This window comes from Heptranchias perlo, chromosome 4, assembly GCF_035084215.1.
Source record: "Heptranchias perlo isolate sHepPer1 chromosome 4, sHepPer1.hap1, whole genome shotgun sequence".
In the NCBI taxonomy this organism is placed as follows: Eukaryota; Metazoa; Chordata; class Chondrichthyes; order Hexanchiformes; family Hexanchidae; genus Heptranchias; species Heptranchias perlo.
The window spans coordinates 130,504,126-130,531,394 of NC_090328.1; the positions used below are offsets into that span (position 1 = coordinate 130,504,126).

Sequence of the window (27,269 nt, forward strand, 5' to 3'; positions counted from 1 at the left end):
CAGTCCTGCCACATCCAGTCGTGAATGGAGGTGGACAATTAAACAACTAACGGGAGGAGGAGGCTCTGTAAACATCCCCATCCTCAATGATGGCGGAGTCGAGCACGTGAGTGCAAAAGACAAGGCTGAAGCGTTTGCAGCCAGAAATGCCGAGTTGATGATCCATCTTGGCCTGCTCCCGATATCCCCACCATCACAGTAGCCAGTCTTCAGCCAATTCGATTCACTCCACGCGAGATCAAGAAATGGCTGAGTGCACTGGATACAGCAGGCTATGGGCCCCGACAACATCCAGGCTGTAGTGCTGAAGACTTGTGCTCCAGAACTAGCTGCGCCTCCAGCCAAACTGTTCCAGGACAGCTACAACACTGGCATCTACCAGACAATGTGGAAAATTGCCCAGGTATGGCCTGTCCACAAAAAGCAGGACAAATCCAATCTGGCCAATTACTGCCCCATCAGTCTACTCTCAATCATCAGCAAAGTGATGGAAGGTGTCGTCGACAGTGCTATCAAGCGGCACTTACTCACCAACAATCTGCTCACCGATGCTCAGTTTGGGTTCCGCCAGGACCACTCGGCTCCAGACCTCATTACGGCCTTGGTTCAAACATGGACAAAAGAGCTGAATTCCAGAGGTGAGGAGAGAGTGACTGCCCTTGACATCAAGGCAGCATTTGACCGGGTGTGGCACCAAGGAGCCCTAGTAAAATTGAAGTCAATGGGAATCAGGGGGAAAACTCTCCAGTGGCTGGAGTCATACCTAGCACAAAGGAAGATGGTAGCAGTTGTTAGAGGCCAATCATCTCAGCCCCAGAACATTGCTGCAGGAGTTCCTCAGGGCAGTGTCCTGGCCCAACCATCTTCAGCTGCTTCATCAATGACCTTCCCTCCATCACGAGGTCAGAAATGGGGATGTTCGCTGATGATTGCACAGTGTTCAGTTCCATTCGCAACCCCTCAGATAATGAAGCAGTCCGAGCCCGCATGCAGCAAGACCTGGACAACATCCAGGCTTGGGCTCATAAGTGGCAAGTAACATTCGCACCAGACAAGTGCCAGGCAATGACCATCTCCAACAAGAGAGAGTCTAACCACCTTCCCCTGACATTCAACGGCATTACCATCACCGAATCCCCCACCAGCAACATCCTAAGGGTCACCATTGACAGAAACTTAACTGGACCAACCATATAAATACTGTGGCTACGAGAGCAGGTCAGAGGCTGGGTATTCTGCGGCGAGTGACTCACCTCCTGACTCCCCAAAGCCTTTCCACCATCTACAAGGCACAAGTCAGGAGTGTGATGGAATACTCTCCACTTGCCTGGATGAGTGCAGTTCCAACAACACTCAAGAAGCTCGACACCATCCAGGACAAAGCAGCCAGCTTGATTGGCACCCCATCCACCACCCTAAACATTCGCTCCCTTCACCACCGGTGCACTGTGACTGCAGTGTGTATCATCCACAGGATGCACTACAGCAACTCGCCAAAGGCTTCTTCAACAGCACCTCCCAAACCCGTGACCTCTACCACCTAGAGGGACAAGGTCAGCAGGTACATGTGAACAACACCACCGGCACGTTCCCCTCCAAGTCACACACCATCCCGACTTGGAAATATATCGCCGTTCCTTCATAGTCCCATCCTAACAGCACTGCGGGAGAACCTTCACCACACGGTTCAAGAAGGCGGCTCACCACCACCTTTTCAAGGGCAATTAAGGATGGGCAATAAATGCCGGCCTTGCCAGCGACGGCCACAACCCATGAACGAATATAAAAAAAAGTTTGCTGGTCCAATATCCAACCAGAGAAGTGCAAAGTGCATTAGTTAATTGACGTTGCTGCAAAATTTTGCCACATGTCAAAAAGGAACAAAATATTTCAAGCTTCATGATTAAACTACTTTTTAAAACAGTACTTTAGGTTATCCAACATATCACAAAAGTCATAGTTCTGTAAAGATAAGCCATACAAACACTCATGCGGTGCACAATAAAAGCATTACATTGAAAAGGAGATATTGAATTTATTTGTTTTTATATGCAGCACAAGCAGGCAGTCAGATTAGATAACATTAAAAAGGTACAATACTCTACATGGAGGGCATCTCATCAATAAATGCAAGATACTGTGTTTTTTCCATAAGTGTAGATCCATAGCAGACAAAAATGTTGAATCGGCATTTTATGCACTAACTAATTAACAAGACTGGAGAAGGTTTGATACCACTGCTTGTGCACGGAACCAGTCAGGTAGAACAAAATCTCAGTCTGGATGAACATTCACATTTGGCTTTCCTTGGAGAAGGAAATTTGGGTGGATATTGTGCAATGGAAGGGAAATCTTCTTTCCCTTTGTATTTTCTTTTCTCAACAATTTTCTCCTCTCACTTCCTGAAGGCACTGACTCTTTCCTGCGGTACAGTTCCACAGATCCTGGCTGCTCACTGGTAGCTTGCCCAAGCTGCACATGCTTTACGTACGAACCTCAACAGTGAGAGTATTGGCAGGTAATTTGACTGGGTGAGCCTAATCACTCAACACCCACACACATGCATCTCCAGCAGGGATTGCTGGACAGTGACCAGGAGTGGGAACTCGGCTGCCTTTTCCTCCCAAAGGCATTGAGCCCGAGATTTTTACATTTTCAACATTTCTTGCAGCCATCTCAAGGGCTTGGCTAACTTTACTGGAAGGATATGGACATCGGTGTTGTGTCTTTTCACCCTTTGACTCTTGAAGCTTCATCTTTATTGTATACTTATTGATTCCTTCATATTTACTACCTTAGTTACATCAGTCACCAGAAAAATAAAACTGAGAATTGTTTGATATTTTGTTGGTGCGCTCTAAAATCAGATTCTTTGGAAAAACTCAAATTTTAAATAGAGATGGATGGGCAGTTTACTGATGACCACAACACAAAGTTTCTCTCACTACAGTAAAAATCAGAAGTTTTTCAGCTCATTAATGCAATGACCAATGTCTGAAATACTATAAATAAATGGAATTTTAAAAAATATTCGAAGAAATAGATCAGCTAACTGTTCAAAAAAACTAAAACGCCAACAGGAGGTTAGAGAAATTATTTGTTTAAAATGGGAACAGCTGAATCTTTTCTTTCTGCACTTCTCGTAAAAAGTACAATTAATTCCAAAGTACATCATTCTGGTTGGTACCCATCCATATGGACTTTCAATGGATCATTTTCTTATCAAGTCCCAGTTATCTTAATTACGCATATAACATTGTTATTATGCTAAATCAGCGCGTTCCTTTCCAATTAAACAAAAGTCAATCGATTCCCTGAACAGCAGATCTGTTGTAAATAACAATGTTCCAAATTATGGTTTAATACACAGATCAGAATCATTTTATTACATACACAGTACAAGAACATACCATAACCCTTTAGAACATTTAGGAATTAGGGGAGAGCAGAATGAGGCTTGAATATAATGTTCCCTGTAACAAACCAGCCTGCTGATGACTGCTGTCTTGGATCACACATGTGGAATTATTACCTAGGTGATGTAACAGAGCTTTTGTTGCATGTTGAACTCTGAATCAGCATCTTCAGGGGAGAAAATGCAAACCTCACTACAGCACCAGTGCAAATTATCATTTCCCACAATGACATCCCTGTGGCCCAAAATAGCTGCACCTAATGTCCTCAGGAGTTCTGACACTGTATTTACAGTAGTCACGAGTAAGCGAGCACAAACAAATGTAATTTAGCAACAGAGGATCGTCCTTTTAGAGTCAAAAGATCCAACAGCAGACAATTGGAGGGTTTTGATTTTAATTTCCAATCAGAGATCCCCAAATCTAATGGGCCAAGCTGCTGTTGGAATTATTTCAAATCAGCATCTAGAGCATCACACATACAATGTGATGCAGCAGAGCAATTCCTGATAAACATGGCAATGGGAATCACATGGAATAGCAGCTGATGTGTTGGAGGGATTACATTAATTATGTGACTATTCTACTGGGACTAACAACAATGGTAGACCCAGGAATCTTTTTTTTTAAAAAAAGGTACAATATCAAAAAGTTGAAGGGCCTACCTGTTTGGCTGGAAAGAGATTTTGTCATATCCTGTTATTTCACACAAGTCCCGTTCCAATTCGTGGAATAACTGCTGGTAGCCTTGAGCTTGATCCAGAGGTACAAAAGGATGGACATTTCCAAATTCCAGCCAAGTGATAGGCTGCAGACAAAGTATTGGGGGAGGTGGGGGGGCGGAGGAGGAGGAGAAGGGAAGAAACACAACATCCACTATAAAATCGATCGTCTAACTGTACCTTATGCATATTCATACGACATCAAAATACAAATATGAGTGACTTACATACTGGATTTTGTGGTAGTTTTACCCATTTAATTAAGTAGCAGCATCCTAATAATAATCCAGATTAAGATTGCTACATTCAGCATGGTCTTTTGTATTCTTCAGTTTTAAGCACATTAGGACAGGCCCACTGTCTAACCCAAGAAATGTACGGAGTCGTACAACACCAGGTTATAGTCCAACAGCTTTATTTGAAATCACAAGCTTTCTGGTGTTGTACGACTCCGTACATTTGTCCACCTCAGTCCATCACCGGCATCTCCACATCATAACCCAAGAAAGGATGTGGTTAGGTTGGAGGGGTTGGGCTCCAGCTTCAGTGTTTGGAAATTATTTGATTTTGGCATATTATTATGGAACCATAGTTTCCCCTGATGGACAATCCCTAGAAACTGTGGGGGACAAATCAGTGAAAAATTAACTTTACAGACATCAGAGTGTTCCATTATGTACCTATATGGCCCTTAGTGACCCAAATATTCAAACCCTCACTGCACAGATGTGCTGAACTAGAGTTTAATAAATCTTTCACTTTATTTTTCTCCAAGGGTTTCTTGTGACTATACAGCCTCCATAAACTGGGGGGGGATAGTGGTGGATGAGGAGAACGCCTTGTTCATGGCCATGTACTAGTGTACTTCATGGTGGGTGGCCTGTGTCCTTTGAACACATCCAGTTGAGTATATTTTAAAATCTTGCCTTTAAGGACCACCTGTTAGGCCGCACATAGACCTGTTTTTTTTTGTAGCTTGGATGGTGGTGAGAAGGGCCCTCCCAGTGCGGTCTTTCCAACACGCACGGAATCTCAGCGCCACCCCGAGCTGTCCTCGAGGGTGCAGCGGGGGGCGAGACAGTCGCCCACCTCCTGGTGGACTGCCCCTTCGCGCAGAAGGAGTGGAGAGAGATGCATTGGTATCTGTCCCCAACAGCTTGGTAACACATGACAGTGTGCTCTACGGGCTGTACATCCAGGCAGCTTATCAACTGCTGCTGGGAGACCATCAACTCGGTGAAGGAGGCCCTTTGGTCCGCCCGAAACCTGCTGGTCTTCCGGCTGAAGGAGCTGTCCATGACTGAGTTTTGCCGACTGGCACGCTCCAAGGTCCGGGAGTACGTGCTGCGGGACGCACTGAAGCGAGATGTGGCCTACGCAAAGGCTCCATGGGGAAAGGCCACCCCACTTTGTAGTGTACAGAATGTATTAGAAGATACGTACTGTGTTTTAAATTGCAATGACGGGATCGGAGTGTGTACAATCTGTATTGTACTATTTTGAATTGTAATTGTGTATTTACATTGAACAGTGTGTATCCTTAAATTTTACGAAATAAAGTATATTTTGAAATAAAAAAAAAGTAGACCTGGTTTTCCTGAGTGCAGCTGGTGCTGGTTGCCTCAAGACAAACCAATCTTGCAGTGAGGGCCTAAAACAGGCATTAGGCCCTTATTTGCATATGCAAAGGTCCTATTGCTGTTTCAGACATGGTCACTGCACACCGATTTTTTGGTCTTCACCAATACGGCCGGCAGCGCACTTCCTGCCTGCCATATTGCAGGCCTAGGCGGCCGTTTAGCGCCTGGTTGTGCGGCCGAATTTCTAGGCCTGAATGTCTGGTTGGGGAGCCAGTGCTACAAGCACAAGCCGACTGACCCTGTACTTGCAGCAAAAGCATATTCTTGGATGCTCACTATTTTTGGAAAGCAGACCTGAATCAGAAAGTTTTGCCCTCCTAAATAGGCATGCACTAGCATTATGCTGATTTGACAGGTAGTTCAAGTTGTATTCAACTTCAGGAAATACAGAGAATCAATTATGTAGTTCGAGTGATGTAAAGAATAAAGCACACTTACAGTAAGCTCCGAGGAACTGTTCAGCTTCATTGTGCAAGACCCCTGGTTCAAATGGAGGAAAAAAATGTGTGTAATGTACAACCACTAGAGTACGGTGTTACATATTGAAGTGGAAAAAATATGAAAATAACAGTCACCCACCAGAGGAATCATGCTGTGAACTAGAGAGATATCTTTATTTTCCAACTTCTTCATGTACCGGACAATATTTGTTTCTGAATGATAACTGAAATTTACAAGTTAACAAATGAAGTGCCTAAGACATGCAATTATGTACAAATAATAAAATTATTAACTGAATACCCATCTTGACACAACTTACAGATATTTTTAAAAACATTTTGTTTAAGACAGTATGTTGAATTCTGGTTATGGTCACGTCGTTTTTCGTGGTGTGATGAGCTACAAGTGTGAAGTGACAAGACTGGTTTCACACTCATCTTAAGATCAGACCTTTATTGTAGTTTGTGGAAGTGGTTGCATAAGGGATAAAGGGAAATGTAGTCAAACGACAATCAAATTTTATTAGCAGCAGTGTACAGAATGTTTTAGTATATCTAAGGCAACCTGACGATGTTCAAATAAACTTAACAAATAAAATCCCGTGTGACTTGTCAATGGGAACATTAGTGTACTTTTGAAGCACATTAGTGTACAATTAAGTTACAATGAAATTTTTTTTAAATGATCTGAGAAGGCGAAAAGGAGAGGAAAAAAAAGCAAAAACAGTCAACCTCTAAATTTTTCCCACTCATTTCTATATATGTACACAGGGTTTTAAAAGGTTTAGATAAGACGAGATGCTCAAGATGAACCATTTTTTGCAATTGTATCGATTGGTAACTTGGAGGGAACTACAAGCACTAAGAAGGAAGTGACAGATACACAACAAGTGAACCTACTGTATTGTATCTCATTTAACTAAATGCATACACAGCAGCTTTATTTCAATAGGTTAAGCTGCAATCTCAGCACAGTCTTTTCTTACCAACCTGTTGAAGACTGGATGTGAAAGGAACTTGCTTGTCCTTTTAAACTGGGTGCCCAAGATACCCTTTGGCTCATCTCCCATGCTCTCAGCTATCAACTCCTTAAAAAAAAATACATTTATTACAGCAACTCTTGACGATTGCATCAAACTATTTTTAAAAAAATAACTTGGAAGTGCTTTGGTCAAGTATATTTATGATTCTACTTTACAGTCACAATCAGAAACTTAGTCCATTATAAATAGCTAAAATTTTATAGCATGACCCAACGGGACCACCAAATTCTTAAACTATATCCTATTTCACACCTATAGCAAATTTATACCAATCTCACTCAGATAGATCCCATTTAATGTCAATTCTCTTCACTCCTTCTCCTATCCCAATTTAAGGCACCTAAGCTGACCACAGCTAAACTTTCATTCTAAACAATGCTGCCATCACTAACACGCCTGCTCCACAAATACGTAATCAGCTTAAGGCCTTAATTGCTGAGTCCACCAAAGTCGAGCGTGATTTGGCTCAGTAGTGGCACTTTTATTTCAGTCAGAAAGTCGTGGGTTCAAGCCCCACCCCAGGGACTCGAGCACATAATTTATGATGACATTTCAGTGCAGTACAAAGGGAATGCTGCATTGTCAGAGGTGCCGTCTTTTGGCTGAGAAGTTAAAACGAGCCCCCATCTGCTGTTCAGGTGGACGTAAAATATCCCACGGTGCTATGTGGAGATAGGGGGGTTCTCCCAGTGACTTTACCAACACTCATTTCTCAATCACCACCTCCAAAACAGGTTAACTGGCCATCTATTTCATTACTATTTGTGGGACTTGGCTGTGTACATATTGGCTGCAGTTTTTTCCTACATAACAGTGATTACAATTCAAAAGTAATACAATGGCTTTGAAGCACATTGGGATGTCCTGATGTGAAAAACGCTATATAAATGCACGTTCTTTCTCTCACTATATAATTAAAACTCCCCCATATCTCCTACGCCATACACCCTGAAAAGGGGAGATGAGTAAGTAACACTCTGACATTTTTACTTCTCCTAGGGTTGAAGTACTACAAACACAAATAACTTGTAAAATTCACAATACATTTATATCACAGAAATAGCTAAAACATTGCATCAAGAAGTACTCACAGCAGATGATTCACAGCCAAAAACCCAGAGGAGGTCATCTAAGTCTCTCTCAGTCACTGTTTCATCCAGGGACACCCCCAACTGCCAAATGAAAGACAACATTAAATATTAAACCTAACATTTAAAACTGTACTTCCCCAGAAGGTTCAATATCTAGTGCACCAACAATAGCAAACTCACACTGCAATTCTACATGGTGAATTATTAATTTTAGTCAAGGCAGTTGAACATCGGTGGTGGTGGGGAGAGCAAAAATGGAGAACAACTCCTTCTTCACTCAGAATACGAAAGGAAGGCTGGAGCCTTAGCAGCTGCTATTAAAGTGCTATAGGCCAGGGTTATCCAAGCTTTTGTCTTCATGGATCAAAAAGGCGCATAACATGGAGCCTCGGGGGTCACAATGAAAGCTTAGGCCAATGTCCCCATTAATTTGCATTTATTTCACGCTGATACAAAGTGACCCAAGTGTTTCTGCTTTAGGATTTACATACTAGTATGCCAATAGCACTAAAAAGAGCCAAATAGGACAAACCAGCAAATAAAAAAATATATAATTGCACTGTGTTGTGTGGGCTTTAAGAGGTGGATTGCCATGGCTTAGGGGGCTGCATCTGGACCATAGCGACCACTTGCAGATGGCTGCAAGTAGGACACAATGTCCAGGCAGGGGACTAGTGGGCCTCCTGCTTGGGGAATGGTGCATGGGCAAAAGAACATTTCCCTGAAAATACCCCTAATTGAATCCATGTGGTTTTTGAATTTATATCGCCACCCTCTTAGTTCTCTCATTTCTTCACATCCTATGTTGTTTCCTCTCCTCACTGTAATATTCCGAACAGTACACTGTTTTTGGTCTGAATTGGTTAATGTATAGAAAACACAGAATAGTAACTGAAAATATTCTATAGAGCTTAAAGTGATTCACATTAAAGAAAAAGTACTGGAGAAATTAAAATGGGACTAAAAGCTGACAAATCCCCTGGACCTGAAGGCCTACATCCTACAGTTCTAAAAGAGGTGGCTGCAGAGATGGTGGATGTATTGGTTTTGATCTTTCAAAATTCCCTAGATTCTAGAATGGTCCCAGTGGATTGAAAGGTAGAAAATGGAACACCAAATGGAGAGAAAACAGGGAACTACAGGTCAGTTAGCCTGACACCAGTCATTGGGAAAATGCTGGAATCCATTATTAAGGATGTGGTAACAGGGCACTTAGAAAATCATAATATGATTAGGCAGAGTCAACGTGGTTTTATGAAAGGAAAATCATGTTTGACAAATCTATTAGAGTTTTTTGAGGATACAACCAGCAGGGTAGATAAAGGGGAACCAGTGAATGTAGTATATTTGGATTTTCAAAAGGCATTCGATAAGGTACCACACAAAAAGGTTGTTACACAAGATGACGGCTCATGGGGTTGGGGGTAATATATTAGCATGGATAGAGGATTGGTTAACGGACAGAAAACAGAGAGTAGGGATAAATGGGTCATTTTCAAGTTGGCAGGCAGTAACTAATGGGGTGCCGCAAGGATCAGTGCTTGGGCCTCAGCTATTTACAATCTATATTAATGATTTAGATGAAGGGACTGGGTGCAATGTATCCAAGTATGCTGACGATACAAAACTAGGTGGGAAAATAAGCTGTGAGGAGGACATGAAGAGTCTGCAAAGGGATAGCGACAGGTTAAGTGAGTGGGCAAGAAGGTGACAGATGGAGTATAATGAGGGGAAATGTGAAGTTATTCACTTTGGTAGGAAGAATAGAAAAACAGAATTAAAAAAAAATGGTGAGAAACTATTAAACGTTGGTGTTCAGAGGGATTTGGGTGTCCTTGTACACGAAACACAGAAAGTTAACATGCAGGTACAGCAAGCAATTAGGAAGGCAAATGGTGTGTTGGCTTTTATTGCAAGGGGGTTGGAGTACAAGAGTAAGGAAGTCTTGTTGCAACTGTATAGGGCTTGGGTGAGACCTCACCTGGAGTACTGAGTACAGTTTTGGTCTCCTTACCTAAGGAAGGATATACGTTGCACCGCCTCTAAGGCAAGAAGGTTCACTAGATTGATTCCTGGGATGAGAGGGTTGTCCTATGAGGAGAGATTGAGTAGAATGGGCCTATATTCTTTGGAGTTTAGAAGAATGAGAGATGATCTCATTGAAACATAAGATTCTGAGAGGGCTTGACAGGGTAGATGCTGAGAGGCTGTTTCCCCTGGCTGGAGAGTCTAGAACTAGGGGGCATCGTCTCAGGATAAGGGGTCGGCCATTTAGGACTGAGATGAGGAGAACTTTCTGCACTCAGAGGGGTGTGAATCTTTGGAATTCTCTACCCTAGAGGGTTGTAGATGCTCAGTCGTTGAGTACATTCAAGACTGAGATAGATAGGTTTTTGGACTCTAAGGGAATCAAGGGATATGGAGATCAGGCAGGAAAGTGGAGTTGAGGCCAAAGATCAGCCATGATCTTATTGAATGGCGGAGCAGGCTCGAGGGGCCGTATGGTCTATTTCTTATGTTCTTATGTATTTGACTGATTTCAGTTGTTTTACTTGAATTAAGCCTTGTTCAAATGCATGCGGCGAGAAGATAGTCATAGGGCATGACTCTCCATGCAGTGAATTGCGCTGCTGTTATGCCCACGGAAAAAGATTTGCGCCTGCTGGTGGTCAGGGGAGATACTTACACGAGGGTCTCCTCAGCTCCCCTCGAATCCTTCTACCAATTATTTTAAATCTATGCTCCCGGTCACTAACCCTTCTGCTAAGGGAAATAGATCCTTCCTATCCACTCTATCTAGTCCCATCATAATTTTATATACCTCAATTAAATCTCCCCTCAGCCTCCTTTGTTCCAAAGAAAACAACCCCAGCCTATCCAATCCTTTCTCGTAGCTAAAATTCTCCAGCCCTGGCCATATCCTTGTACGTCTCCTCTGTACCCTCTCGAGTGCAACCACATCTTTCCTGTAATGTGGTGACCAGAACTGTACACAGTACTCAAGCTGTGGCCTAACGAGAGTTTTATACAGTTCCAGCATAACACCCCTGCTCTTATATTCTATGCTTCGGCTAATAAAGGAAAGTATCCCGTATAGCTTCTTAACCACCTTATCTACCTGTCCTACTACCTTCAGGGATCTGTGGACATGCCCTCCATGGTCCCTCTGTTCCTCCACACCTCTCAGTATCTTCCCATTTATTGTGTATTCCCTTGCCTTGTTTGCCTTTCCCAAATGCATTACCTCACACTTCTCCGGATTGAATTCCATTTGCCAGTTTTCTGCCCACCTGACCAATCCATTGATACCTTCCTGCAGTCTACAGCTTTCCTCCTCACTATCAACCACACGGCCAATTTTTGTACTATCTACAAGCTTCTTGATTACTCCCCCTACATTCAAGTCCAAATCATTAATATATAGCACAAAAGCAAAGGACCTAGTACTGAACGCTGTGGAACCCCACTGGGAACAGCCTTCCAGTCACAAAAACACCCTTCGACCATTACCTTCTGATTCCTGCCACTGAGCCAATTTTGGGTCCAACTTGCTACTTTCCCTTGGATCCCATGGGCTTTTATTTTTTTGACCAGTCTGCCATGTGGTTCACTAATGTCCAATAAAGATTCAATAATGGTTCACCAAAAACTCATCCGGTTCACTAATGTCCTTTATTTGAAGGAAACCTGCCATCCTTACCCGGTCTGGCCTATATGTGACTCCAGACCCACAGTAACGTGGTTGATTCTTAACTGCCCTCTGAAATGGCCTAGCAAGCCACTCAGTTGTATAATCCCGCTACAAAAAGTCATAAGAATAGAACTGGAGTCATAATAAAAATAAAACTGGACAGACCACCCGGCATCGGACACAACTAAGGCAAAGACAAACCAAGCCCAATCGACCCTGAAAAGTCCCCCTCATGAACATCTGGGGACTTGTACCAAAATTAGGAGAGATGTCCCACAGACTAGTCAAGCAACCGCCTGACATAGCCATACTCACAGAATCCTACCTTTTAGTCAACGTCCCAGACTCCTCCATCATCATCCCTGGGTATGTCCTGTCCCACTGGTGGGACAGATCCACCAGAAGGGGTGGCAGAGTCAGGAGGGAGTGGCCCTGGGAGTCCTCAACATTGACTCCGGACCCCATGAAGTCTCATGGCATCAGGTCAAACATGGGCAAGGAAACCTCCTACTGATTACCACCGACTGCCCTCCCTCAGCTGATGAATCAGTCCTCCTCCATGTTGAGCACCACTTGGAGGAAGCACTGAGGGTAGCAAGGGCACAGAATGTACTCTGGCTGGGGGACTTCAATGTCCATCACCAAGAGAGGCTTGGTAACACCACTACTGAGGCTGAGTGCTGAAGGACATAGCTGCCAGAGCCGGCATCCCATCCTCCAACACCCCCCCCACCACCCCCCATAAACTTCAGCTCAAAAAACTGTTGCCCGTACCCTGTCTCACCAAGTAGCCCATCGCCCTGTCATTGGTGGCCTACATTGACCCTCGGTCCAACATACCAAATCTAAAATTCATATTCTTGTGCTTAAATCCTTCCGTGGCCTCACCCCTATCTCTAACCTCTTCCAACCGTACAACCCCTCCATAATTCTCCATGCCTTTTGACTTTGGCCTCTTGTACATTCCCCCACCACTGGTGTTTGTACCATCAGCTGCCTAGGTTCCACTCTCTGCAATTCCCTCACTAAGCCCCTCTGCTTATCCACCTCCCTCTCCTCCTTCAAAGCTCTACTCCTTGACCAAACTTCTGGTCACCCATCCTAATCTCTACCTTTGGCTTGGCGTCTGATTTTCCTCATGTCTCTGTGGAGCATCTTGGGACATTTTTCTACTTTAATGGTGCTATATAAATACAAGTTGTTCAAATAAGAGAGAAAAATGGAGAAAATGGAAAATAAATCAACAAATGGGGAATGAATGAATTGGAATTCGATCCTGAGCCTGAAATTCATCTCCTCATCTATTTCCATTTGTGAAGCACCTCGGGACTATTCAAATGTAAAAGGCGCCTATGTAAATGCAAGCTGTTGTTATGAAGAGGGGAAGGGAAGACATCCAAATCTGTAGCCTGGCAGCTCTTCAAACTGTGTTGCTGTGTTATCTGACGAGAAGCTGTCCCAAAAACTTCATGTTCATTTGTGTGCATGCAGAACCTTAGAGGAGTGAGTGATATACAATGGCCTAGATAAATTTAAAAAAGGTAAGAATACAAGAACTGTAAGGGGGAAATTTTAACCTAATGTGCCGGGTGGGATCAGGTGGAATGCTGGCTTTATGCCCACCTGATATTACTCGCCATATTAATATGTTAAAATTGCCCCCCCCCCCCCGCCACCCCCCACCCCAAGATTCTACAGTGGTCTGGTAGTAAACGATGAGTCTCTTTAAAAAAAAACACTTTTCAGGATAGCCAAGAGTACAAGGAACAAGATTGGCCGGATTAACGCACGGGACTACAGGGCCCGTGCCCCAGGGGTCCCAGCCAAATATGGAGCCCCATGTTCTCCTGGGCATTGCTGCGAGTTGTTTGAAAGCTGGATCGCGGACATGAACCGAGAGATATTTTGGTCTCTGATTCTTCGCTGCCCTGGAATCACAGTGCCGATTGCGGGATCCGAGAGCCTCTGGTGTGTTGGAAAACAGAAAAGGTAGAGCTCGCGCAATGCGTTGGTGGTTTACACGCGGCTGCCAGTTCTCTGAACTCCTCGCAACGAGGGACGACAGCTTTTGACGTTTTCAGTCCCATACTCTGCGATGCACAGGCAGCACACGCTAAAACAGAGGTCTGAGGCCGGCCCGAAACTGGGCATCGGGCCCTTAACATTTTAAGCGTGAGCTTACTGGCGCCTGTCGCACCTCTATAGGCAGCTCATTGTGAGGTCTCAACGTGCACGGACAGCAGACCTTTGAGGGTGGTGGTGGTGGTGGGGGGGGGGGGAAAGACAGGAGATTCAGAGGCTCTTCCATGGAGCTGAACCACAAGAATTCACTTAAGGCCAGAGGAAATCCTGGGAAGGGCTGGCAGCGAGAAGGAAGATTATTACGGGGCCACAAAAACCATTTTGAAAAAAAAAAATTACCTGGATCGTTTCCTTTAAAGGATTACTAGTTAGGCTGCTCTATTGGCACCTGAAAATTCCGCCAGGGTCCTACAAGTGGCCTGATTTAAATATTGTAGTATGGCTCCCACCTGTTTCGAAAATCAAAATTGAATGAGGCTGTAGGCAGACAATAATCAACCCTTTTGTATCGGAGTGCGTGTGTGTGTGTGTGTGTGTTTTTGGTGATTTCTGCAGCAGATCTTGCCACGTTGAATTCACACATTAGATTCAAGGCACATTTAATAGAGAACCGCAGTTATTACTGCATCAGATATGTAACCAGCTGAACCTTATCCTCTCCTACCCAATGTCCAAACATGCAGATGGCACCGAAAGGAATCGGTAACAGGAACCCTGGCTGAATATTCTCGAAGAAACTGTCTAAAATTGTCCAATAGGAGGTAATATTATAACCAAAAGTTAGCTCACCATACAGTCCCCATATCCTCGGAGGTTCATCTGCCGTTGGGCAGCCCTGTTAACTATCTCCTGAGTAGCCACACCACAGTGGATCTTCAGTGTGTCAAAAAATATTTCGTGCTGTAGTTTATGCCCAGCACGTTTCAAACCTGAATACAAAGAGTTTACATCAGAACTGCATTTATTGACAAATTTAAAAGCAGAGTTTACTTTCATTAATAAGTCTTACCTTCAGCTAAAATTAAAGTAGCGTTGTGTACTCTCTTTGCAATGTGTTTCAGTCCATTAGGGCCATGATAAATAGCAAACATTGCAGCCATATTGGCCAAAAGTGCCTAAAATTAGGGAGGTACAATTTTAAAAATATGTTTCTCAAGAAGAATCAAAGGAACAAAACATTTGTTTTGTCACAATCCTCTCCGAAAAATCTACCAACCACAAATTCATTAGAGAAACTCTCATAAACCTTACAGAATCTTACAATCCAAAAGTCAGTGTACAAAAACATTGGACCTAGTGCACATTCTGACCAGTAAAAGGTAAAGAACTGCTTCCAATATTACATGTAGAAATTTATTTATGACCTGTAGTCGGTAAGGAAAACACTATTTTACAGGAACCATTTACATCTCTCTCAGTCTCCAGGAAAAACTCTTACGAACGTCTCAGTGGAGATGTTCATCTTTCCTCCCACTTCCGCAATCCTCTTTACAACAATATAACTTCTGGCACACTATAAGCAATGCCATGTACCTCCTACCTCCCTACTCCCACTGTCTATTTTGAAGGTGGGAGAAATTTTTTAACACAGATTTTTCACTGACTGAAATGGCTTTAAAAAGGTATGTTTGGCCACCCATGTAAAAGCCTTATTCTGTACTTTGATTTGGATGCACTGCGAATGGGACGAGGTTAAAACCAAGAAGTGCTTGCTGCAATAAAGTAGTCATTGGCCCCCACAGGACAGTATTGAATGGCCCACATGAGCCATTGGACTGTAAGAGTTATGTTTATTTTTATTGTCATGCATATACAGAATTCAACCAAATGTCCCCCTGCATTATCTGACTCCAATGCTAAAGGCTAAGTTTAATTACTTGCTGAGCTACTTTAAAATAGCTAAAGCTGTGCACTACAAAAACTGCTAGACATTTTAGTTCCTTGCCACAGCAGGCAAGCCTTTCATAATTCTATGGAGGGTGGAGCGAGAAGATTAGTAAATTCAAATATTTTTTTAAAAGTGCAACCAACATTAGTTTATTTACATTCAGTGCTATATGATGAACCCAACGGATCCTTGGAAAAAGTGCAGTGTGGCGCTTATTCAGTATTTGTGAACACAAGTTTTTAGTCAATCTCATTTCAATGCTGTCGACCAGCTAGTGCTGAAAGTACTGAACAGATTGATGCTGTCGGCTTTACCTGAGCTGTGCAAATGTTGCTGGTAGCTTTGTCCCTCCTGATGTGCTGTTCTCTTGTCTGTAGTGCTAGACGATACACCTCCTTTCCTGCAGCATCTCTGTATAATGTAAATCAAAACAGCCATAAAATATACCTATAGCAGAAATGGTATTCGCTACGTCTTCACTGTAGTGCTTGTTTCTCAAGAAAAACATTTGCAGAATACTTTAATCTGGACAAGCTTTTTAAGCCATACATATGTTACATTGGCTCAGAATTTACTGGAGTGGGGCATCTTGCAGAATGCTCCCGTTTGTTAGATTTTTTTCCCTCACCCTTCAGCTCGAAAATTTTCTGCGTCGCAAATTGCTGAAAGTGCAAAATGATAACAGCAAAGGGGCATCTGGGACCTTGAACAACAGGACCAAGAGTCCATCTCCAATGGTCTATAACCAAAGAGTTTTAAGGGTTGAGAAAGAAACCGAGGAATGACGGAGAAGGAAATAGGGTGAATTAGAGTCAAATCAGGTACAGAAAGAGAAATAAAAGGGAGGGAAACAAAGATTGGATTAAGAAAGAGAAAAAAGACAGAAAAGAAAATTAAAAATTTTAATTTTAAAAATCTCTGAGAACAATTTACTACCTGCAGGTGTGAGACTCCACAGTTTCAATTGTTCCATTTCTGGGCCGGAGAGATTTAGTGGCACTCCAGGGACATAAATCTGGTCATTAAAGGGTCCGGGAATGTTGATCATTTGTCTATCGTCACAGGCAATGCAATTTCTGGGGTAGATATCTGTCGTATATTAGACGCATCTCTTTCCTCCAATTCACTCCAGTTTAGAAACCTTCTACACCATCAGTTGCCAAAGATGGATTTGTGATGAAGGTTATTAAATGCAACCGAAAGAACGTTGGGCACCAAACTGGGCCACGTAGCACCTGTTGTTTCGGAGCTACGCGGCCTCCCGGAGATCCAAGATGGCAACTTGGATATGCATGCTTCTAGCGTGATGTGCGCCAGACACAATCTTGGTAAAGGGTTTAGCGCATGCGCAAATAATGAATGCCGGCATCATGTAAACTAGAGAGAATGAGTTTGATCAGTGTGCAACGCGGATTTAAAAGTGATACACACCATTTTGGCACTTAACACTCCACTTAACTATAACCATCTAAACATGTCGAGTGCCTGGAGGACCTCCCAACCAGCGCTATTTAAAAAGAGAACATGGAGGATATACAGGTTAGTTAATGGATTATTGCCTCTGATGCATTTGTAACTGTTTTCGGAGGTCTCCTATACTTGAATACTAGGACTAGGGGACATAGCCCATCATTTAAAGCCAGGGCGTGCAGCAGTGAAGTTAGGAAATGCTTCCACATGCAAAGGTTGGGAGAGGTTTGGAACATTCTTCTGCAAACCTTGGGAGAACCTTCACCTCACGGACTGCAGCGGTTCAAGAAGGCGGCTCACCACCACCTTCTCAAGGGCAATTAGGGATGGGCAATAAATGCCGGCCTCGCCAGCGACACCCACATCCCATGAACGAATAAAAAAAGACGACAGTTGATGCTAGCTCACTTGTGAATTTTAAATCTGAGATTGATAGATTTCTATGAACCAAGGGTATTAAGGGATATGGGGCTGAGGCAGGTATATGGAGTTAGGTCACAGGTCCACCATGATCTCACTGAATGGCGGAACAGGCTCGAGGGGATAGATGCCACTGCCACTTGCTGCCTCCTGTCATGCGCCATCTTCTCCTGCAAGTGTGTCTGGGTGATGTGCTGGTCAAGACTGAATAGCTGCCAGTGTGTGGGGCCTGTGAGTTGTGGGTGGGCGGCTTGCAACAATGGTAACGTGTAAGGGTGAGAGGAAATATCTGATTGGAAGAGCTACATACTGATGGAAAGAGTTTGTTGGTACGTGGGCAATGGGGGGGGACGGGGGGGTGTAGTGCGTGGAGCGGTGGATGCGGCTAGTGGGTGCAGTTGGTGGAAGATGCCACTTGACAACTGACCCCATTCATATCAAAGCATTGAACATCTTCCTGCACTGCATCTATGTTTGTGGTGCTATGCGTCTGGCATTGACTGTGTCCTCTGCTGCCACCCACTACCTTTTGAGCACATACCTGGAGGATCTCTTTCTGCCGTCGTTCCCCACCCGGGTGCGGATATAGGATGGCCCTCCTTCTACCCACCTCTTGCACCAAGACCTCTAGTGCATCAGCAGAGAACCTTGGTACACGCTCTCTCGCAGGCCTGGTACCAACTCGGACCAGCAGATTGGTGAGGTGTGGCATGCCGATTGGAGTGGGATTTAGTGGTGTGCAACCTTTATTCAATTTATTAAAATAACTCAACTTTGTAAACATAGGGACAGGTCCTGCATCTGTGTTTTCGTGCGCGATGACCTTTAAGAGATAAGAGACAGCCTGCCGTAGAGATTCAGGCTCACCCTGCTGGTGCAAAGTGCAAATGTCATTGAATCTTCGTGACAACGCTGGTGTGGAAGGCCGTGTAAGTGCTCAGGCAGGACGGAAGCAGCAGGCGCGGGTTAATTGCGGATCGCAATACCCGCATCTGGTTTCAGGCCTTAATCAATTTAACCCTGTCGTGTTTTTGATACACGAGGGCAAATTCAAAGTCGAAGGTTGCTTTGCCCACTGAGAGAACAGGTCACGATCTGGCAATTTTGTCTTGTTTTATTTCTCCAGTTCTGTTCCCTCCTCTGCCGAAGGCATTTTCACATGGTGGGGATAGGACTCTAGGCACTGGAGCTCTCCAGGACCTCATCCAAGAAGCCAAAAAGCCCCGAGCGTTGGGAGTTAGCAGGCTTTTCAATCATGGAAGGCAAGTCTGATCCTGGTCTCACCCCAAATTCACACACACATGCATTTTCCAGTAGGAGTCACTTGATAGCCAGCAGAAGTGGGAATCCAGACTGATATTTTCCCCTCCCTTGCTCAGGGGTGCTGAGACTAATTGCAGCACATTTACCAATGCTGCAGCTGAAATCAGCGAACTCGAAACAGGAATTGAACCTGGTATCTTCCTGGCCTCCAGCTTAGGACCACACCAGGCACTTATGAAATGAACCATTGGGCAGCGTGATTTTGCATCTTGCATAAGACCATAAGAGATAGGAGCAGGAGTAGGCCATTCGGCCCCTCGAGCCTGCTCTGCCATTCAATGAGATCATGGCTGATCTGATTTTTACCTCAACTCCACTTTCCTGCCCTTTCCCCATATCCTTTGACTCCCTTGCTGATCAAAAATTTGTCTAACTCAGCCATGAATGTATTCAATGTCTCAGCCTCCACAGCTTTTTGGGGTAAAGAATTCCAAGGATTCACAACCTTCTGGGAGAAGTAATTCCTCCTCATTTCCGTCTTAAACGGGCGACCCCTTATTCTGAGACTATGCCCCTTAGTTTTAGATTCCCCCATGAGAAGTAACATCCTCTCAGAATCTTGTATGTTTCAATAAGATCTCCTCTCATTCTTCTAAACTCCAATGAGTATAGACCCAACCTGTTCAATCTTTCCTCATAAGACAACCCTTCCATACCCGGAATCAACCCTGTGAACCTTCTCTGAACTGCCTCCAATGCAAGTATGTCCTTCCTTAAATAAGGGCACCAGAACTATACAAAGTACTCCAGGTGTGGTCTCACCAGCACCCTGTACAGTTGTAGCATGACTTCCCTGCTTTTATACTCCATCCCCTTAGAAATAAAGGCCAATATTCCATTTGCCTTCCAGATTACCTGCTGCACCTGTATGTTGACTTTGTGTTTCATGTACGAGGACACCCAGATCCCTCTGTACCGCAGTATTTTGTAGTATTTCTCCATCAAATATTTTGCTTTTTTATTTTTCCTCCCAAAGTGGATGACTTCACATTTTCCCACATGATATTCCATCTGCCAAATTTTTGCCCAAACGCGTAACCTGTCAATATCCCCTTGCAGATACTTTGTGTTCTCATCGCAACTTGCTTTTCCACCTATCTTTGTATCATCAGCAAATTTGGCCACAAGACACTCTGTTCCTTCATCCAAGTCATTGATATATATTGTAAACAGTTGAGGTCCCAGCACTGAGCCCTGCGGCACCCCACTAGTTACAGATTGCCATTTTGAAAATGACCCTTTCATCCCAACTCTTTCTTTTCTGTTAGTTAGCCAATCCTCTATCCATGCCAGTATGTTACCCCCAACACCATGAGCTCTTATCTTGCGCAGTAATCTTTTATGTGGCACCTTATCGAATGCCTTTTGGAAATCCAAATATACTGCATCCATTGGTTCCCCTTTATCCACCCTGCCCGTTACTTCCTCAAAGAACTCCAATAAATTTGTCAGACACGATTTCCCTTTCATAAAACCATGTTGACTCTCCTTGATTGTATTATGAGTCTCCAAATGTCCTGCCACTACTTCCTTAATAACGGATTCTAGCATTTTCACAATGACAGATGTTAGGCTAACTGGTCTATAGTTACCTGCTTTCTGTCTCACTTCCTTCTTGAATCGAGTGAATTCTGGAAGATTACAACCAATGCATCCACTATCTCTGTAGCCACTTCCTTTAAGACCCTCAGATGCAAGCCATCAGGTCCAGGGGACTGGTCAGCCTTTAGACCCATTAGTTTACCTAGTACTTTTTCCTCTCGTGATTGTTTTTAGTTCCTCCCTCCCCTTTGTCTCTTGATTTTCCATTATTGGTATATTATTAGTGTCTTCTACTGTGACGACAGATACAAAAAAATGTTCAATTCCTCTGCCATTTCCTTGCTTTCCATTATTATTTCCCCAGTCTCATCCTCTATGGGACCAATGTTTACTTCAGCTACCCTCTTCCTTTTTATATACTTGTAGAAGCTTTTACTGTCAGTTTTTATATTTCTTGTTAGTTTACTCTCAAATTTATTTTCTCCCTCTTTATTATTCTTTTAGTCCTCCTTTGCTGGTTTTTAAAGTTTTCCCAAACTTCAGGCTTACCAGTAATCTTTGCCGTGTTGTATGCTTTTTCTTTTAACCTAATACCATCCTTTATTTCCTTAGTTAGTCATGGTTGGTTCACCCTTTTTGTAGAGTCTTTCCTCCTAACAGGGATATATTTTTCTTGTGAGTCATAAAATATCTTTTTAAATGTTTGCCACTGCTTATCCACCATCATACCATCTAATCTGTTTACCCAGTCCACTTTACTGTATTAAATTTAAATAAGGGCAATTATAAAGGAATGAGGGCAGAATTGGCTAGTTTCAGACCCAAGATATTTGCTCTCAAACTGGATGTGAAATTCTATCATGTTATGATCACTGCTTCCCAAGGGATCCTTTACTTTGAGATCATTAATTAATCCTGTTTCATTACCCATTACCAGATCCAAAATGGCCTGTTCCCTGATGTATTGGTCTAAGAAACAGTCCCTAATATACTCTATGAACTCCTCCTCAGGGCTATTTTTGCCAAATTGATTTGTCCAATCTATATAAAAGTTAAAATCGCCCATGATTATTGCATTACCCTTATTTCCTGATTTATATTTTGCCCTACAGTGTAGCTACTGTTAGGGGGCCCATATACTACTCCCACCAGTGACTTCTTTCCCTTGCTATTTCTTACCTCCACCCAAATTGATTCGACATTTTGTTCTTCTGAGCCAAGATCATTTCTCACTATTATACCAATTTCATCCTTTATTAACAGAGCTACCCCACCACCTTTACCTTTTTTCCTATCCTCCCGAAATGTTAAATAACCCTGAAAATTTAGCTCCCAACCTTGGTCACCTTGGAACCATGGGCCCGATATTACCATGGCGGCGAGTTCACGGCGGGGGGGCTATTGGGCGCGTGGATAACGCGCCCGGTGAAATCAGTCTGCCCCGCGCGCAATCTCAGGCTGATTGGATCCATTTACCTCTTGTTCCAGGTTCCGCGCTGCTGATCTGCGCGTCGGGCGGGCTGCGCATGCGCAGTAAGGTCTGTCAGCTGGAGGAGCTCTATTTAAAGGGGCAGTCCTCCACTGACTGATGCTGCAAGAAATAGGAAAAATTACAGCATGGAGCAGCCCAGGGGGAAGGCTGCTCCCAGTTTAATGATGCCTCACTCCAGGTATCATTGGATGGGGTGAGGAGGAGGGGGAGGACAGAGATCTTCCCCCCCGGCAGGCAGGAGGAAGCGGCCTGCCTCTGCCACCAAGGCCTGGCTCGAGGTGGCAGAGGAGGTCACCTGCACCACCAACATATCGAGCACCTGCATACAGCGCAGGAGGCGCTGCAATGACCTAAGTAGGTCAGCCAAAGTGAGTACACTTACTCATTCCCCTACACTCCGTCTGCCACATCACCGCCCCCACCCCACATCTCCTTCTGCACTGCCAACACTACTCTGTCACATCACCCCTCACACCCACTCAAACCTCATCCTCATCTTACCTGCACTTACTCACCTCGCCAGTACTCATCCCGCCACTACCACTTAACCCAATCCTCATACAATCCCATGGCTCTATCTCATACTCATCCTCTCAGTTTTGGTCTCCATACTTAAGAAAAGACATACTTGCTCTCGAGGCAGTACAAAGAAGGTTCACTCGGTTAATCCTGGGGATGAGGGGGTGGACATATGAGGAGAGGTTGAGTAGATTGGGACTCTACTCATTGGAGTTCAGAAGAATGAGAGGCAATCTTATTGAAACATATAAGATTGTGAAGGGGCTTGATCGGGTGGATGTGGTAAGGATGTTCCCAAGGATGGGTGAAACTAGAACTAGGGGGCATAATCTTAGAATAAGGGGCTGCTCTTTCAAAACTGAGGTGAGGAGAAACCTCTTCACTCAGAGGGTAGTAGGTCTGTGGAATTTGCTGCCCCAGGAAGCTACATCATTAAATAAATTTAAAACAGAAATAGACAGTTTCCTAGAAGTAAAGGGAATTAGGGGTTACGGGGAGCGGGCAGGAAGTTGGACATGAATTTAGATTTGAGGTTAGGATCAGATCAGCCATGATCTTATTGAATGGCGGAGCAGGCTCGAGGGGCCGATTGGCCTACTCCTGCTCCTATTTCTTATGTTCTTATGCATCTCTTTCACAGTCAGCCTCATTCAACCTGCCACTACCTGTGCTGCAGCCACAGGGCATGCATCACATCTGTGCAGTAGGCAGCGTAAGGCAAACGTGTCGTGAGCATGAAGGGGATGCACAAGGGTGTTTGAGGGTTTGTCATGATTTTTACTTATATTTAATTTCTCAGAAACTCACATTACATAATATATTGGCACCATTACTGTCATGTCTTTGCGAATCTTGTCTGGTTTGTGCAATAATGCCCTTTCCTGAGGATCACAATGAAGACCCACACCTGATGCCACCCATTGTGTCACTGCAGAGTGGGTGTAGGTGTATTTGCAGGGCTCTTTTGTGCAGACGACAGAAACGTCGGCGATGTCCCAGGTGGCACCCTGGAAGGATGCGAAGGAGAAGTTGTTGAGGGCTGTGGTGACTTTGACAGCGACAGGCAAGAAGAAGGTGCTCGGGCCAGCCGGGAGCAGCTCGGCATGAAGGAGGCTGCAGATGTCCACGACTACATGTCGAGTGACTCTGAGCCTCCGTGTGTACTGCTGCTCAGAGAGGTCCAGGAGGCTGAGCCTCGGTCTGTAGACCCTGTGGTGAGAGTAGTGCCCTCTGCAACGCATCTCTCTCTGCCGTAGCCCTCCCTCCTGCTGTGCAGGTGGATGTGTCACAGTACTGTGCTGTGGAGCTCCACGTGTCAGAGGTGGACGGCGTGGCCGGCGAGGATGTGCGCCCTCCGAGGAGGTCATGACTGCAGCTACGGCGGCCCCCATCTGGAAGATGTACATCTGAGGGGGTCCGCAAGGTAGGTACATGTCTCTGGACCCCGGGGTAAGTGTGCAGGTTGGTGAATTTTATTGTTAGGAGGAGGGTGGTGGAGGCTAAACTTTGTCCAAAGTGACAGAGTGGCCTCCTGCAACGAGTGAGGGTCTCCCCCCTCAACCCCCACACCCCCCACCTCCTGTCAAATGGACCTTTGCAGCTGCCACAGGCTGATGGCTGCAACACGTCCATTTGAACTGGGAGGGTTTCCCCCAGTACGGGAAACAGTCCCAATTGTTTGTAAAATCCCAACCCTCCTAAAATATCTCGTTAATCAGGTCTGTAAACGACCTGAAATACCAAAATAAATACCTTAACTGGCACCCCGCTGGCTTTAATTGCCGGCGGGAGTCCCACATGCGGGGGCTGCGCGCGCATGTCAGCGCGTCTGTGGGAAACCCGGAAATAGGGCGGGTTGGAGCCAGGCTCCCGACCCGCCCCGGGATTCCCCGATTTTCGTAGCCCCCCCGCCAGGAACGCACCCGATCGCGGGTGCTAAAATAGAGCCCCATGCCTCTTTAATGGCCACGAGATCATACCCATTTGTTTCTATTTGTGCCGTCAATTCATCCATCTGATTACGAATGCTGCGCGCATTCAGATAAAGAACCTTTAATTTTGTCTTTTTACCATTCTTTCCTACCCCGGCCCCATTTGCTAGTGCACTCTTATGTTTGTACGCTCTGTCCATTCCTGACACACTGGGCTCGATTTTACCAGGCCTGCGGGTTTCCGGCGGGTTGGGTTTCGGGAGCGTGGTCAACACGCTCGGTGAAATTAGTGGGTTGCCCGCGCGATCGTAGCAGGCAAACCACTAATTGGAGCCACTTACCTGCTCTTCCGGGCTCCGCGCTGCTGGTCTGCGCGTCGGGCGGGCTGCGCATGCGCAGTACGATCTGTCAGCTGGAGGCTCTCTAGTTAAAGGGGCAGTCCTCCACTGACAGATGCTGCAACCAATAGAACAAATTACAGCATGGAGCAGCCCAGGGGGAAGGCTGCTCCCAGTTTAATGATGCCTCACCCCAGGTATCATCAGATGGGGTGAGGAGGAGGGGGAGGACAGAGCTCTTCCACCCGGCGGGCGGGAGGAAGCGGCCTGCCTCTGCCACCAGGAAGGCCTGGCTCGAGGTGGCAGAGGGGGTCACCTACACCACCAACATATCGCCCACCTGCATACAGTGCAGGAGGCGCTGCAATGACCGCAGTAGGTCAGCCACAGTGAGAACACGTAGCCTTTCCCCTACACTCCGTCTGCCACAACACTGCCCCCACCCCACATCTCCTCCGGCACCGCCAACACAACTCTGTCACATCACCCCTCATACCCACTCAAACCCCATCCTCATCTTACCTGCACCTACTCACCTCGCCAGTACTCACCCCGCCACTAACACGCAACCCACTCCTCATACAATCTCATGGCTCTATCTCATACTCACCCTCTCATGCATCTCCCTCACAGTCAGCCTCATTCAACCTGCCACTACCTGTGCTGCAGCCACAGGGCATGCATCACATATGTGCAGTAGGCAGCGTAAGGCAAACGTGTCGTGAGCATGAAGGGGATGCACAAGGGTGTTTGAGGGTTTGTCATGGGTGTTACCTATATTGAATTTCAGAACAACAAACAGCACACATTATATTGGCACCACTACTGCCATGTCTTCGCGAATCCTGTCCGGTTTGTGCAATAATGCCCGCTCCTGGGTATCCCTATGAGGACCCACCACTGATGCCACCCATTGTGTTACTGCAGAGTAGGTGCAGGTGTATTTGCAGGGCTCTTCCGCGCAGACGACTGAGAGACATCGGCAGTGTACCCGGCTGCACCCTGGAAGGATGCGGTGGAGAAGGTGTGGAGGGCAGTGGTGACTTTGGCAGCGACAGGTAAGCAGATGGTGCTGGGGCCAGCCAGGAGCAGCTCGGCATGAAAGAGGCTGCAGATCTCCACGACTACATGTCGAGCGAATCTGCGCCTCCGTGTGCTCTGCTGCTCGGAGAGGTCCGGGGAGCTGCGCCTTGGTCTGTGGACCCTGTGGCGAGGGTAATGCCCTCTGCGACGCGTCCCTCCCTCCTGCTGTACAGGTGGATGTGTCACAGCACTCTGTTGTGGAGCTCCACGTGTCAGAGGTGGACGGCGTGGATGGCGAGGCTGGTGATGCTGTTCGCCCTCCGAGGAGGTCATGACTGCAGCTATGGCGGCCCCCATCCGCAAGATGTATATCTGAGGGGATCCGCAAGATGGGTACATGTCTCCGGACCCCGGGGTGAGTGTGCAGGTTGGTGACTTTGACCGTCAGGAGGAGGGTGGTGGAGGCCACACTTTGTCCCAAGTGCCAGAGCGGCCTCCTGCAATGGGTGAGGGTCTCTCCCCCCCCCCCCCCCCACCCCCCGCCCTCCCCCACCTGTCAAATGGACCTTTGCAGCTGCCACAGGCTGACGGCTGCAACACGTCCAGTTCAACGAGGACTGTTTCCCCCGGTGTGTGAAACAGTCCCATGTTTCTCCAAAATCACACACAGTCCCTTAATCAGGTCAGTTAGTGACCTGAACAAGCAAAATAAATACACTCAAGTGGCATCCCGCTGGCTTTAATTGCCTGCGGGATTCCCACCAGCGGGGGCTACGCACGCACCCCCGCACGTCATCGGGGAACCCGGAAGTGGGCGGGATCGTGGCGTGCTCCGGTCATGTGCCTGGATATCGGGATTTTCGGGGGCCCCCCGCTGGAAATGCACACGAAACCCGCCGGTAAAATCGAGCCCACTCTGTTTATCATTACCCCCATCACTTTCCTGTACTACCTCCTTGTCTTTTCTCTTCATCAATCTAAACTTCGTCCCACCTGAGCCCTCCCCCTCTATTTAGTTTAAAGCCTTCTCTACCGCCCTAGTTATTCGGTTTGCCAGAACACTGGTCCCAGCATGGTTCAGGTGAAGCCCGTTCCAACGGAACTGCTCCCTCTTTCCCCAGTACTGGTGCCAGTGCCCCATGAATCGAAACCCACTTCTCCCACACCAATCTTTGAGCCACGCATTCTTCTCTCTGATCTG

General features: G+C 45.6%; 1 protein-coding gene across 2 annotated transcripts in view; it reads right to left on the bottom strand.

The window, feature by feature from the left end:
- The window catches only part of gldc (glycine dehydrogenase (decarboxylating)), a 133,514-nt gene that overhangs the window by 57,636 nt on the left and 48,609 nt on the right, over window positions 1-27,269 (bottom strand). For both annotated transcript variants that reach the window (XM_067983638.1, XM_067983640.1), the window contains 8 exons: window positions 16,325-16,421; window positions 15,132-15,237; window positions 14,912-15,051; window positions 8,350-8,430; window positions 7,206-7,303; window positions 6,355-6,439; window positions 6,214-6,255; window positions 4,079-4,221 (listed from right to left, as the gene is read on the bottom strand). In XM_067983638.1, the coding sequence (XP_067839739.1) occupies window positions 4,079-4,221; window positions 6,214-6,255; window positions 6,355-6,439; window positions 7,206-7,303; window positions 8,350-8,430; window positions 14,912-15,051; window positions 15,132-15,237; window positions 16,325-16,421 (792 nt within the window). The remainder of the gene's footprint in view (window positions 1-4,078; window positions 4,222-6,213; window positions 6,256-6,354; window positions 6,440-7,205; window positions 7,304-8,349; window positions 8,431-14,911; window positions 15,052-15,131; window positions 15,238-16,324; window positions 16,422-27,269) is intronic.